This window comes from Herpailurus yagouaroundi, unplaced genomic scaffold (genome assembly GCF_014898765.1).
Source record: "Herpailurus yagouaroundi ecotype Mexico unplaced genomic scaffold, PumYag 140, whole genome shotgun sequence".
Lineage (NCBI taxonomy): Eukaryota > Metazoa > Chordata > Mammalia > Carnivora > Felidae > Herpailurus > Herpailurus yagouaroundi.
Genome location: NW_024412395.1, coordinates 42,062,451 through 42,077,475, shown reverse-complemented (window position 1 = coordinate 42,077,475; position 15,025 = coordinate 42,062,451). Strand labels below are relative to the sequence as shown.

Sequence of the window (15,025 nt, the reverse complement as noted above, 5' to 3'; positions counted from 1 at the left end):
GGAGTTTGAATTGGATGCCACCCAGGCTTACTCAGGAGTGTTTTGAGGTGCCTGGAGGCTGGCCCAACTGAGCCCTAGACTGTCATTCTCTAATATGGATGACTGGCTGCGTCTGGAGAGACCCAAGCCAATTATAGTGAGTCAGATGGGTTCACATGGCTTCCTGAAGTTAGGGCTCTGCTGAACTCAGCCCATTTCTGAATCTCAGAAGGAAAGGCTAGTTGAAGGGCAGAGTGTAAGAGCTGAGCTGTGTTACTTCCCCTGCCCCCCTGGCTCAGATCCTTTGAAGAAGGTCAGACCCTCAGAGTGAGAGCCCCAGGCAGGACTCTGAGCAATCAGGACAGTATAATTCTGTCCAAATTTTACATGATGTGACAGGATCTCTTGATTTTAAAGAATATACAGACTCCTTGGACACCCTACAAGTGATGGGAATTGGTTGTAAGAATACACAGTGCCCTAAAAGAGACAGGATCTTGTGAAACCCAGGAAGACCAAGCCTCAGAGACATTTGATCTGGACGGGCATGTGGGATCCATAGCAATTCTCAGCCTGTGCCATGCTTCCTCCTTGACAGAGTGAGTTTGCAGACCTGACTCTAGTGTCCTCTTCATGTGGTACAGGGGCCCTTCTCTGCTGCTTTCACTCTGATACTCTCAACCCCCCACTTCATCTTCTGCTCATTATGGCTTTCCTCTACCTCGGGCTTCTTCCTCTTTTACCTTCTTGTAGCTGCCAGTTCCTCTAGACATTGATTCACTCCTGAAGCATCATTTTCCCTCTAACCGGATATCTTCTCCCTGCTAGCTTCAGCTTCAGCCTCAGTGCCTAATCCTTGATTTTTTAGTCTGTGCTTTCTAGTTCAAATTCCATATATAAAGGAGCAGAAGTAATTAATCTGAGTGGCTTGGCTCAGGGGACACTGTTTTCACTTAGGATACCTCATGGGGTGCTGGTTAGCTCATGGAACAATGAGGGCCACTTCCATCTATAGGGGTACAGAGGGCAGGTACTTTCCAGGAGAAGGCACCAGGCACCACATCTTCAGGAAGCAAGAATGTTTTCTCTATGCCTTATAGCCTGTTACAAATTATCTAGAGTGGTGCCCAGGTGAAAACAGAGTGGATGGATGTTTTCTTGTAGTATTGTTCTGCTTTATATTTTCTCTAAAGTATTTTTTCCACCCTGCCTTTTAAGCTTTCTGTCAACTTTCATCACCACCCAAGCAGGGGACACCTTTTCCCTCTCCTAATTATATTATGCAGTTTCCAAAAAGCATTCATTCATTTACTTATCAATTTACTCAATATCCATAGAGTACCTGCTTTATAACAGGTAAAATTCTTGACAATGAAGATATAAAATTCATTCATTTACTTGATAAATATTAACTGACTACCTACAAAGTACTAGGCATTATGCTGTTTGCTGGGAATATAAAGATTAAGACACAGTCCCTGCCTGATATGGAGGAAGAATTCAATAAATACTTGTTGAATAAACAAGTGCCTTAAAGGAGCTCCCAGCCTAGTGGGCACGAGAGGCAAGTATTAGGCAATTACAAGCAGAGTGAACAGGGCTGTCCTAGAGAAAGTCTGCACACAGAGGTCTGGAGAGACCATGAAGGACCTCCTGTGGGTACTGATGTCTGCGCTGAGACCTGGCAGCGAGCTGAGGTAGCCAGTGAGAGGAATGAGATGAAGGCAGGGGCCTCCACGCAGCACAAAGGAATGTGCAAAGGCTTGGAAGTAGGGGAGGGAATTAACATTGAGGGGTTGCAATCGGAGACAGGATAGATAAAGCAGTGCAATTATGACTTTAAGAACTGGGATGGAAGTCTATACATGAGATGGTACAGGGTCCTCAATTTAAGCACAGGGTGGAACTCAGTGTCTGGAATTTCCCCAGGACCTTGCTGCGGCTGCCCGCATCCAGTTGGCAGAGGGGCATGAAGATGGCCTGGACCTGGTGTAAGCCACTCTCACTCATATTCCATTGGCATGAGTTAGTCACTGGAATTCTCTTAACTGCAAGACAGGCTGGGAGAGGTAGATTTTTGGTGGTGGCTAGATCCTTAGAGAAAACTTTCTAGGGAGTGGTCACATCCCGGGTTGTGCAGGTATCCTTGATCCCAGCTCGTCCAAAGTACCTGATGGTGGTTGCCAGGGAGGTCAGTGGGTACACAGACAGCTCAATGACTGGGGTGGCACTGGTCAGTCCAAGGTATTTTAGGCAGTCTTTTGGGATGTAAGATTATCTTTCAAAATGAGATTTGACAGGGGCACCTGGGTGGCTCAGTCGGTTAAGGGTTCAACTGGTTCAGGTCATGATCTTGCAGTCCATGAGTTTGAGCCCTGCATCGGGCTCTGCGCTGACAGCTCAAAGCCTGAAGCCTGCTTCAGATTCTGTCTCCCTCTCTCTGTCTCTGTCTCTGTCTCTCTCTCTCTCTCTCTCAAAAAACGTTAAAAAATTTTTTTTAAAAATGAGATTTGACAATTGCATGTTTAGTCTATAGGAAAAGGTGGATTTCAAGTAGAAAATTGTCAGGAACTGTGAAGGACTTGAGATTTTCCTTGCAAGCTAACAAGTTAGCTTATCACAGATCCATGGGTGCTGACAGACACATGAGGTGCCTAGGTCAGAGATAATGGACTATGTTATTCACAGCAATAGCAATGGCCAGAGGAACAGCACTTTCTTTTTACCAGTTCCCCAAGGCCAATTCCCAGGAGGTGACACAAAGGGGAAGAAGTGGCACCTGCTCATGTGAATGCCTGTGTTACAAGAGAGGAGCCCCAAGCTTAGGGAAACCGAATCCTTTATAATGGGCAATAAGCATGCTTGCTCCTATTCTGAGGGTGACTCATCTCTGTCTTCCAAAGCTGGAAGCAATTTGTTCTTTGTCCCACAGACAGACAGTATCTCTACCTTCAAAGGCTATTCACTTTGCAAACACCCTTGAAAAGATAATCCAGAACAAAAGCAGTCAGTGCCTCTGCTTGCAAGATATACACAAATGTGGGAGATACTTGGAGAATGGTCTTCCAGGAAAGAAGTTCCTGTTTAGCTAGAGGAGTGTTTTTTAGATAGCAGCTTCCTTTACTGGATCCTTCTGCTCCAGACCCCTAGCTATTTGCAGGCCCCAGGGTTTAGTTCTCAGAGCTCTTCCTTATCTACCTTCCCTTGCTTGGGATCTAATTCAGCTTAAATCCATGTTGATGGTCTCAAATTTACAGTTCACACTTCAAAACCACCCCCACTCCCAGACTCAGATACCAAGCTGCCTATGTGGCGTCTTCACTTGGTTATCTTCTAGAGGTCTCAAGCATAACGTATTTTTTAGTTCCATCCTCCATCATGTGAAACCTGATCTTTACCCAGGGTAACCCTTCTTAGGAAAGAGTATTATATATTCAGTTGCTCAGGCCAAAATCTCTCTTCCATATGCACACCAATATTCCATAAGCCTTATTCTGTTTTCAAATTATAACCTGTATCCGCCTACCACTGTCCTCCTATATCATCAACACCCTAGTTTCAATCATTTTGTCTCTGTCCTCAACAATTGCCATAAATTTCTAATCAGCCTCTTGCCTTCTAATCTTCCCCCATACATTATGACCTCCATGGCAGCCAGAGTAATTCTTTTTAAATGCAAATCAAATAATATTATTCTGCTTTCGACCTTCCAATGACCTTGCAAACACATTTAGAATAAAGTTCAAGGTCGAGACTACATGCACTCTGGCCTCTGCCTCTAAATCTGACCTCATTTCCTACGCTTCTTGCCCGTTTTTGTTCTCACTGTCTTTGACAATGCTGAGCACGAGGCTGTCTCAAGGCGTTTGCATTTGGTTGCCAAAGTCAGTTAGGGCTCTGTCAGATGTCAGCTGAGCAGAAAACTCTTCCCTGATTATCCTAAATAAAATAACATACCCTCTCTACCCCTCTTTCCTTTTACCCAGCTTTGTCATTTTTATTCAACTTCATTATTGCCTGATTTTAAGAAGCAGCTTAGACTATATGCTTCATGAGTCAAGAACTTGCTTTTGTTCACTGACATATCCTCTGCTTCTAGAACAATATCTGGCACAGAGTAGATGTTCAATAAATATTTGCTGAAGGAATGAATGAATGAATGAATGACTGCTAATACTAAGTACAAATATGGAGACAATATCAAAGACACAGATATTTTGTGCCTCAAATATTTCTTCTTCAAGCTTTTATAAATCAACTGATTTTGCACAACCGTATTTTTCTCCCAAAAGGTATATCTTTCAGCTTTTTAATAATTCTAGTTTCTCTCTACAGGATTCTTGCCATGTTCTTTCATGTTCTTGTGTATGATGGAGTTCAAAATTGAACACAGCCTTCCAAGAAGAAGCTGAGCAGTCTATAATTAGCTTTTCCTCTCTCCACAGAATTCGCATGCTTGTCTAGAAATACACCTTTAAAGGATAATCTCCCAGGACATAGGCCCAGCCACAAAGAAGCCTGTCCAAGGTCAGAGAGTTTAGAGAGTAACAAAACGAATATTTGATTCTTACCGGTTTTCAGTTTTTACAAATCCCCAAACACTCTCCTGAATACATTGGGAAAATAGGCAATCAACCACGTGAATTTAGCCATAGATTGTATATATTTTAAATTGGTCACTGTTTCTTTTAACAAGTAAATACCTGCTATGGGCTAAGTGGCGAGTTAGAGGCTGGGACAGAAAGCAGAGCCGTTGGTCCCTATCCAAAGGGATGCTGAATCCTAGGCACCACCATTTCTGTGTCCATTGCTGTTGTTGTGAAATTATCTACTCTGGGTCTAATTTCATTTTCATATATTATATTTATTTCCAATAACACTTTTTTTTTTTTCAGTGTTTATTTATTTTTGGAACAGAGAGAGACAGAGTATGAATGGGGGAGGGGCAGAGAGAGAGGGAGACACAGAATCGGAAACAGGCTCCAGGCTCTGAGCCATCAGCCCAGAGCCCGACGCGGGGCTCGAACTCACGGACCGCGAGATCGTGACCTGGCTGAAGTCGGACGCTTAACCGACTGCGCCACCCAGGCGCCCCACCAATAACACTTTTTAATTGAGAATTCTATGCTGAGGGGGCTCCTGGGTGGTTCAGTTGTTGAAGTGTCTGGCTGTTGATACCAGCTCAGGTCATGATCTCACAGTTTGTGTTTGAGCCCCGCGTCAGGCCCTGTGCTGACAGCATGGAGCCTGCTTGGGATTCCCTCTCTCTCTTCTCTCTCTGCCAATCCCCTACTTGTGCCCTCTCTCTTTCAAAATAAATAAACTTAAAAAAAAGAATTCTATACTCATGAAAAAATATCTCTCATCCAATATGAAAAACAAAGGAGCAGTGTTTTGCTTTCCCTTGTCTGCCTTCTAGTTTGACTGTAAAATGAATTTTATTTTTCAGAGTTCATTTCAATTTTCTGCAAAGGATTTAACAATGGAATACAAAAATCTCAGGTATCTGCCTTTAGCTTATTTTTAAAACCCTTCTTACATAGAAGTTATAGCCTTGTATTTTATGTATCACCTTTACTGTTGCCATTAAATTAAAACTATTTTAGGAAAAACTTTAGATTCTAGTTCCATTGCTCTTTTGACATTTCATTGATTACTATTTCACTAAAGATATTAACTTTCTCTAGGGTGCAGAGAGACTAAGAGAAATTATACAAAAATTTCTACTGAATGAATTTCCCCACCTTCTTGGTGATTGTACGTACACCTGCCTTCCTTATAAGGAGAACAAGGAAGTAAATCATGTTGAAGTTGCTTTTAAACACAGCTTTCCTTCTTTACCTGTCCAGGTAGCCTGTTTTCATTTCAGTCTTAATGAAAACTTTTAAATTTACATCTCAAGTTTCTTTTCAAAGCAGCGTAAGTAGTATTTAAAATTTTACACCTCAAGAAAAGAAAGACTTTAACGATGTTCAGCTTTGGTCTTGTAATGTTGAAGGTAATTCATTTTTTAATCTGTCTGCACAGCGAGAACTGAAACGAATGGGGATTGAACTGCTTTGCCTGTTCTTTCTATTTCTAGGAAGGAATGATCACGTACAAGGTAAGACCTAAGCTCTCCGATATATTGCTTTCGCGGTATGCTTGACAAACCTGTCATTTGGTTCAGAAACTAGATCTGAAGTCATTTTTTATTTGATCTGTTCGTTTGCTCGTTGCCATTGAAGGAACACTAACAAATTACAGGCGGAGGCAGGGCTGTTCCCACAGCAAATGCTCTAGGCTTCAGGTAAATAAATACAAAGGTTGCGTGGGCATCTTAATGAGGAGAATTAAACAGCTTTTCTACACAATAGGGCTCCTTAATACCTTCGTGACAACCATCTTGGTAACTTTTCTAGCTATTCTATTGTACAAGGTCTTCTGCTTAAGAGTAATAATCTTGAAAAAGAAGACCTTATTTTAAGAATAAAAAAATAGCACATTTAAGAGAGAAGCATTTTTTAATGGTTGCAAATAATTTCTAAAAATTAAAGTGGATGATAGTGAATGAGGCTAATAAATTGAATGATTCTAAGTTTGTGAAAGCTGAGATAGTTTTATATTTCAAGAAAAAAAGAATGATCATTTTGGCTAAAAAGACATAAGTGTTCTCAATGTGACAGATGTAAAATATGAACTTTTTAACGAGCTGCCAAAATTTCAAGGACTGATCTTTGAAGACTAAAACTGACTTTGATGTTGTTTCATTCATGTATTTTAAGAGCCATACTTCTTTCTCGTAAGTGGAGTGACCGAAAGTGTGCTGAATCCCTTGTGTCTTGCTGGGTTTAAACACAGGTGGCTGTGCTATGGGAGGTGCAGAAACCTGTGAAGACTGCTTACTCATTGGACCTCAGTGTGCCTGGTGTTCTCAGGAGGTAAAACAAATGACCTCATCGTGTTTATAAAAACTGCAGTTATACTTCCTGCGGATTCCATCGATGATTATTCTGATAGTTTTCTGCTTTCTGTGGGGTATAGGAGCGAAACAAACCAGGAAAGAAAAATGTAAGCATTAGTAGATCACAGTGTCATTCACGTGATTACTCTCAGAAACAATTTGCGGAAGTAGTGAATGTCAAATCATTGTGAAAAATACCTAACTCGGGGTCTTTTATTAACCTGATCCCTCCTCTTATTTTAAAGTCGCTTCTAACCGGTTACATGTCAAATGCCAAGGCTCTGAGTAATCAGAGATCACGGAGAGGATATTTTCTAAAGTTAAACATACATTTAACTTCAATAGCATAGTTGCACTCTGTCTAAGGATCCATTCGGAGCCACTGCCGGGTTCTAAGAGATGTCTTCCAGGTTTGGGGCAAATTTTAGTATTCAGACAGTATCCAGTTCTTTTAAAAATTAAGCTTTCATGAGCTTGGTGACTCTGTACCACACTGATGACAAAGCCCGAAACAGACATTCCTTATCTGATCAAACGGAAAACTATGTAAAAGTAGTATAAGGGGGTGGGGGCACATGTAACAAGGAATCCTAAGTCACTGCCTCCTGTGACACCTTAGAGCCATCTGTAAATGATTCCTGAGCTGTCTTAACTCTTCCTGGATTTAAAACAATTCTCTACTGAATCTCACAAAAAGAATCTGAACACAAATCAAAGCATACAAACGCCAAGTTCAGCAAGAACTGAGTAGTATGCTCAAAGGGGAACAAACCTGAGTGCCTGGCTCAGGAGTAGGCTATAATTACTAAATCTCAAATTCCAAGTTGAGTGTATACCATGGAGGAAAGCCTCACAGACACAGAGCACAAACCCAGCTCACTCCCCCACTACTGTTCTGACTGATGGGACATACATACACATGTGAGGGAGTTATGCTTTTTGTTCTTTTTTTTTTTTTAATTTTTTTTTCAACGTTTATTTATTTTTGGGACAGAGAGAGACAGAGCATGAACGGGGGAGGGGCAGAGAGAGAGGGAGACACAGAATCGGAAACAGGCTCCAGGCTCCGAGCCATCAGCCCAGAGCCTGACGCGGGGCTCGAACTCACGGACCGCGAGATCGTGACCTGGCTGAAGTCGGACGCTTAACCAACTGCGCCACCCAGGCGCCCCGAGTTATGCTTTTTGTAAACTCATATATCAAAAGCAGTTTTGAGAATATACAAAGAGGAAAACCCACATTTTTTTTATGTTGACTCTCTGAGGAAGATGGTGTTAATTTCATGCCAGAGACCCACAACGACAAATCAGTCTAACAATACGCCTACCTGTAGATTTTTATTTAAATGTATTATTTTAGCACTCATTAGAGGGGGCTTCTTAAGTCACTCCTGAATAGCTTTACTTGTGCATGACACTTGTTAGTCACATTATTGTCAATTTTCAAAGACAGAGTATTCTGAACACACTCTAACAGGAGAAGTAGTTACATCAGTTGAGACAACTGAAGCAAACAGTACACGAGGCTTCTGTTTAGAGTAGATTGGAAAAAAAATAGGTTCTATGGTTAACACCACCTCTGACACTTTGGCCAACACTGTGGTTACAGGTGGTGGCAGCGATATTGTTTTGAGAAGCGTTCTGAGGCCTTGTCAAGCCACTGTTTGCCTTGGATATAGCATGGGAAGTTACAGCGTTTGCTATGCTTAGTCTAGGGCCTCAAATATGTACCAGGCTTCACTGACAAATAATGAATTCTAAAAAATCAATTTCAGAAGAAATGTAACCTTTCTAGTTGGTGAAATAGCTAGAGTGGCTTAGAATTCTAAGAGATGAGGAAAACCCTATGAGCTTTGGTTTGCTTCTTTCCAAGCATGACAGTCCATGAGCCTCAAATTTGACGTTGCCTAGAACTTCAGCAGCTCTAGAGCAGCTGTGCTGTGGGGTAAGACAGGTAATTATCTCTCAACTCCATCTGGGTCAATGTTGCAAGGTTGTTTCTAGCCTGGAAACATCATCTCACTGCCTCCTGTTACCAAGTGGATCAGAAGGGGCCTGGGAAACTCCTGAGTCCTACACAAAAAAGTAGTCTTTTACACCATATTCTCTTTGCTTCCCTTCTCCACTTCCAAATCTTGGAGAAAAGTTCCAAAAGACCTTGAACTGGAATACTTTCAGACACTGAGTTTACAGTCCCCAACAGGTCAACTTTAGTGAAGTAAGGCCTCAATAGAGGGGTAATGAATGTATCCACAAGTTAAGCCAGAACAGAGAGCTAGATGGGGAGATGTCACAATCTTTGCCCTTTCAGAACCCACAGGAAAGGCTTTCTTTGTCGTCAGATTTGATAACAGACACACAGAGAGCTAAGACAGTCCAGGAGCCTACAGGTCAATCCAAGCAGATATTTTCATGGAATGATATTAACTTTATCAACCAACTGTTTCAAGGATCTGGTGGTCATGGCACAGAGCTTTAAAGAAGTGAGCATTAAGAACAAAATAGCAACACAAACAAATAAACAACTGGTAGGGGAATTCAACTGGTATAATTAAAAGGAGAATCCAATTTTACTCAGAATTTCACTGGCAGAATTCTCTGGTTATTCTGCTATAACTTAATTTTAGGCCTACAATTAACATCAGGCACATGGGGATATGATATACTGAGTATGGCAAGCTGCCTAACTAGCAAAACAAGCAAAAAAAAAAATTTTGTCTTATAAAGAAATGGAGATTTGTCTTATTTTTCTCTTTATTGTTTTTTTTTTTCTTGTTTTAGAATTTTACCCATCCATCTGGAATTGGAGAAAGGTGTGATACCCCAGCAACTCTTTTAGCTAAAGGATGTCAACTAACTTTCATCGAAAACCCTGTCTCCCAAATAGAAATACTTACAAATAAGCCTCTCAGTGTAGGCAGACAGAAAAATAGTTCTGACATTGTTCAGATTGCACCTCAAAGCTTGACTCTTAAATTGAGACCAGGTATGTTGTGATTTACACGAGCATTGGCTCATGTAAATAAATCTACCGTCACATATGGTAATACCATTGTTAAGCTAATAGATCTGGTACCATGTTACATATCATGATTATTATGAGTCAGAGTTCCCATTCTTAAGGAAATAGAGAATCTCTGGCCTAATACTCTTCTTCATTCACATTGGTCACTCACACTCCAAATGCATCATTAAACCAAATGCATCATTAAAATAAGCTTATCTAATAGTAAGCATTTGAATTGCTCAAATGTTGTTAGGGCCTACCTCACATTTCTTCAAGAACTGTAATGTAGCTTTAAACACCTCTTTATTTTCTTCCCCCTGGCTAAAACCACATACAAAAAATTCAGCTTATCTTCCATCTAAATGGACGCTAGTTCTCCCAAGGAGATATAAAATATCCTAACTTTTACCTCCTTTAGTAGCTCTAAACTCACTGCTGAAAGATTTTTCATGGGCTCATTCACTTGTAAACTTGACCAGGTAGTTTATGAAATCCTCAGTATCTTCAGCAAGTTCTTATTGGTATGAAGTAGCCAGTTGGCCCAGTAAATGGCTATTCACAAGTAAGTCTCAATGTATTTTTCATCTAAACATTTATTTATTTTTGAGAGACAGAGTGAGACAGAACACGACTGTGGGAGGGAGAGTACCCGGGGGGGGAGGGGGTACATAGAATCCAAAGCAGGCTCCAGGCTCTGAGCTATCAGCACAGACCCTGATGTGGGGCTTGAACTCACGGACTGTGAGATCATGACCCCAGCTGAGGTCGGACGCCCAACCGACTGAGCCACCCAGGTGCCCCAGTCTCAATGTATTTTTAAGGATTTTCTTTTCTTCCATGGGCTTTGCAGGTAGTGAACAGACCCTGCAAGTGCAAGTCCGCCAGACAGAGGACTACCCAGTGGACTTGTATTACCTCATGGACCTCTCAGCCTCCATGGATGATGACCTCAACACAATCAAAGAGTTGGGCTCCCTGCTTTCCAAGGAGATGTCTAAATTAACCAGCAATTTTAGACTGGGCTTCGGCTCTTTTGTGGAAAAACCCGTCTCCCCTTTTATGAAAACAACACCAGAAGAAATCGCCAACCCTTGCAGGTAAGTAAATGATTCTCTGGCATCTTTGAACACTGATTTTCTGTAGAGATGGCCCTGCTCTGAGTGGCATTTGCCAGGAGCTTGCTAACTCCCTGGCATTTCCCTCCTGCCAGGTTGGATCTTGGCAGCTCTCTCAGTTGTCCGGGCATTTTGGAACCAAGGTGACCTCATCTTAATACCTGGTTCTGGCCTTGGGTTCTTTCAGCACCCTCACATCTGTCTTCCTGTATAGAATCTTTTTTCAGGAGTGGCAAATTTGGCTTTGTGTTCTGCAGACAGGGGAAGTGACTCTTTCACTATAGGTTTCAATGGCCTGTGTCCATCTACAACCTCTCAGAGACCTTCTATTCCCAAAGGCCTCCTCTTTCTGAGGCTGTTTGACAGTAACCCATACTTTCTCAGAGTATTTTTCTCCATGGCCATGATTTCTGCCAAAATAACAATTTATACAGTTCCCTCTGACATACTTTGGGAAATGTGGATTTCTCTTATCGCTTGGCTTTCTCTTATTATTTCCAGCCTTCTCTGCTACCCAATTCAGTAGGAAAATAAGCATTATGGACTCTATTGTAACCTGCTACTGTCAGCTATTAAAACCATGTGTTATCCAGGTGATGGTCAAGGGAAAGTGGCTTTGTGATGGCATACGTGTACAGTCAATGACACGTTCAAAATCAAATGATTCAACATCCTTCTATTAAAAAGAGCTACCATTTGCTGTGTGCCAGACACTGTGCTACAGGTTGCACACACATGACCTCATTCAATTTTAATAATAACAGCAGTTCAAAGCAGGTTTTATCATCCTCCTACTCAGAGGAAGTAACAGAGGCTCTGAGAGGTTAGTAATTTTCCCAAGGCCACATGACTAATCAGTGATCTGTACCAAAATCTGGGTTGGTCTAAAACCAAGCCCCTTACTATTATGAATCCAGTATATATGCAACGGCTTTCCAAAAGTATATGACTTTTAATACTTTTATACACCCAAGGCATCAATCTCTAAAAGACAAGCACCTTTATAATATCATTTAAAAACTTTTCAGTGTGGTTCCCAACTAGAATCTGACATAGACAAAGATAATTTGACCATGAAAGGAACTCATCACTGATTGTAGCTGTTAGGAATTGTGTTTGGTTGCAAGCACCAGAGATAGTAGCTTAAAAAGGGAAGGTTTTTGGTTTTTGTTTTCTTTTTCACATGAAGGGAGTCTAGAAAAAGGCAATTCAAGGCTGGTATGGCAGTTCCACACATCAGGGATCTGGGCCTTATCTGCTTTTTGCTCTCCCATCATTGACTCTTGGATTTTATCTTCAAGGCCCAAGGAGTTTTCAGGGATGCAACTCATTACTTCTTCATTCCAGGCAGTAAAGAAAGAGGAAAAGAGGGGCAGATCAATAAAAGGCACTGCCTTTCTCTCCACCTTTTATTTCGAGTATCATTGACACGCACCAAGATGCCATACATCAGAAATGTTCAGTTTGATGAGTTTTGACAATTGAATATACCAATGTAATTACCACATAAAACATGATGTAGAACATTTCCATCACCTCAGAAAGTTTCTTTGTGCCACATTATAGTCGGTTCTATTCGCCTAGAGGTAACTGCTTTCTGATTTCCATAATTTAGATTGGTTTTGCCTGTTCCTGGATTTCATATAAATGAAATAATATAGTATACACCTTTTGTTTCTGGCTTCTTTTATTCAATATAATGTTTCTGAGACTCATCCATGATTTTATGTTGATCAGTAGCTTGTTCCTTTCGGTTTTAAGTAATAGTCCGTTGTATGGATTTACTACACTTTGTTTATTCATTCTTTCATTGATGGATATTTGGATTGTTTCCCATTTTTTGCCTATCATGAAAAATGCTGCCATGATTGCTTGCCACTAAATCTTTGTGTGTATGTATGTTTTCATTCCTCTTGGATAGATACCTAGAATTGGAGTTACTAAATTGTATGATAAGTGTAGTTTTAATTTTTAAATAAACTATGAGATTGTTTTCCAAAGTAGATTTGCCATTTTGCATTTCCATCAGCAGTGTGTTCCAATCATTCCAAATCCTTGATAACACTTAGTACTGTCAGTCTTTCCAGTGTTAGCCATTCTGATAGCTATGTATATTATTGTAGTTTTGATTTGCATTCCCCTAATAACAAATGATGTTGAGCATCTTTTCATGGTTTTCCTTCCATTCTCATATCTTATTTTGTGAAGTATTTTTTCAAGTTTTTTGCCCATTTTTAAAAATTAGATTCTTTTCAATATTATGTTATATAATTTCCTTGTATATCCTGGATAAAAGTTCTTTGTCAAATATATGGATATAAGTTCTTTGTCAAATATATGTTTCAAAAATATTTCTTCCCTGTTTGTGGGTTGTATTTTTATTTTTCTAGCAATGCCTTTGGTCAAGCAAAAGTTTCTAATTTTGTGGGAGTTCCATTTTTCAATTTTTAAATTTGTGGCTAGTGTGTTTTTTTGTCCTAAAAAAAATCTTTACCTTAGCAAATATCCCAAATATTCTTCCTATTTTTCTTCTAGAAACTTTACGGTTGAAGCTTTTGCATTTAGGTCTATGACCTCAAATTGGTTTTTGTATTTAGAATGAGGAAAAGGCTTAGGTTCATCTTTTGTTTTCATGCAAATACCCAATTGCTCCAGCACTATTTGTTAAGCAAGACTTTCCTTTCCCCATTGAATTACCTTTATATCTTTGTTAATAAGTAATTGACTATATATGTATGAATGTAATTCTGGACACTCCATTCTGTTCCCCTGATCCATTGAATACACCCATGTAACCACCAATGCCTTACAGTCTTTATTACTACAACTTTATAAACAGTCTTAAAATCAGGAGCGTAAATTCTCCAACTTTGTTCCTCTTTTGTTTTGCTATTCTAGATCCTTTGCATTTCCACAGAAATTTTAGAATCACATTGTAGATTTCTTCAGAAAATATGCTGAGATTTTGATTGGAATTGCATTGAAATGATAAGTCAATTTAAGGAGAATGGACATCTTAAAAATACTGAATGTTCCAGTCATTGCATATGACATATATTTTCATTCATTTAGGTCTTGTTTACTTTCTTTCAGCAATGGTTTGTCATTTTCAGGGTAGATATCCTATACATCCTTTTTTTGATTTATTCCTAGGGTTGTTTGTTTTTTTTTTAATTCTGTTGCTAAAGGTATTTTCTACTTGTTTGTTGATAACATATAGAAATGGAATTATTTTGCATATTCACATTGCATTCTGCAGCCTTGATAAATTTTTCTCGTTGGTTCCAGTCTAGTTTTTTATAGATTTCTTAGAATTTGTTATGTACATGATCGTGTCATTTATAACAACCTCTTCCTCTTCCAATACTTATGCCTCTTCTTTCTTTTTCTTGCCTTGTTGTACTGCTTAGGGTCATTAATACGATTTTAAATAGAAGTGGAGAATGATGTTACTTAACTTGCTTGTGATCTTAGGAGGGAATCTTCAATGTCTCACTATTGGTTATATTATCAGCTACTGTTTTTTGTTTTGTTTTGTTTTGTTTTTATTCCTTTATCAGATCAAGAAAGTTCTTTTCTATTCCTTATTTGGTAAATTTTTAAAAAATCATAAATGGATGATGAATTTTATTTCCTTGACTTAAGGAGTTTTGCCACAAATTTTCCCCAATTCCTTATACTTTCATCTCATTGGCCAGGACTTGTTACATAGCCATGGCTAGTTGCAAAGGAAGTGTATTGCTACCCCAAACGAAGCCAGATTTCTGGTAGTAGAGAAGAATAGCAGTTCTGGCAAGACTCAACAAAGAGCCTTCTAGAGAATAGATTTATGCTGCATATTAAATAGTAAAGTATGATTACTATTATCAATTGCTTGATTCAGTTGTGAAGGGAAGTGAACTTGGTTCTAACAGCCTCCCAAAGCATTTCTGATGCTCTGGCCCTCATATATATCATATATATATATATATATATATATATA

At 39.8% G+C, this 15,025-nt stretch overlaps 1 protein-coding gene across 8 annotated transcripts in view; it reads left to right on the top strand.

The window, feature by feature from the left end:
• ITGB6 (integrin subunit beta 6) overlaps positions 1 to 15,025 on the top strand; it is a 132,349-nt gene that overhangs the window by 50,045 nt on the left and 67,279 nt on the right. The window contains exons 2-8 of one of the 8 annotated variants that reach the window (XM_040475163.1): positions 4,425 to 4,506; positions 5,429 to 5,481; positions 5,667 to 5,898; positions 6,007 to 6,082; positions 6,820 to 6,899; positions 9,703 to 9,734; positions 10,779 to 11,025. In XM_040475163.1, coding sequence (XP_040331097.1) covers positions 6,068 to 6,082; positions 6,820 to 6,899; positions 9,703 to 9,734; positions 10,779 to 11,025 — 374 coding nt within the window. In that variant the 5' untranslated portion in view covers positions 4,425 to 4,506; positions 5,429 to 5,481; positions 5,667 to 5,898; positions 6,007 to 6,067. Of the gene's footprint in view, positions 1 to 4,424; positions 4,507 to 5,428; positions 5,482 to 5,666; positions 5,899 to 6,006; positions 6,083 to 6,819; positions 6,900 to 9,702; positions 9,908 to 10,778; positions 11,026 to 15,025 lie in introns of all 8 variants that reach the window. The other 7 variants (XM_040475158.1, XM_040475161.1, XM_040475157.1 and 4 more) reach the window with 7 other exon arrangements.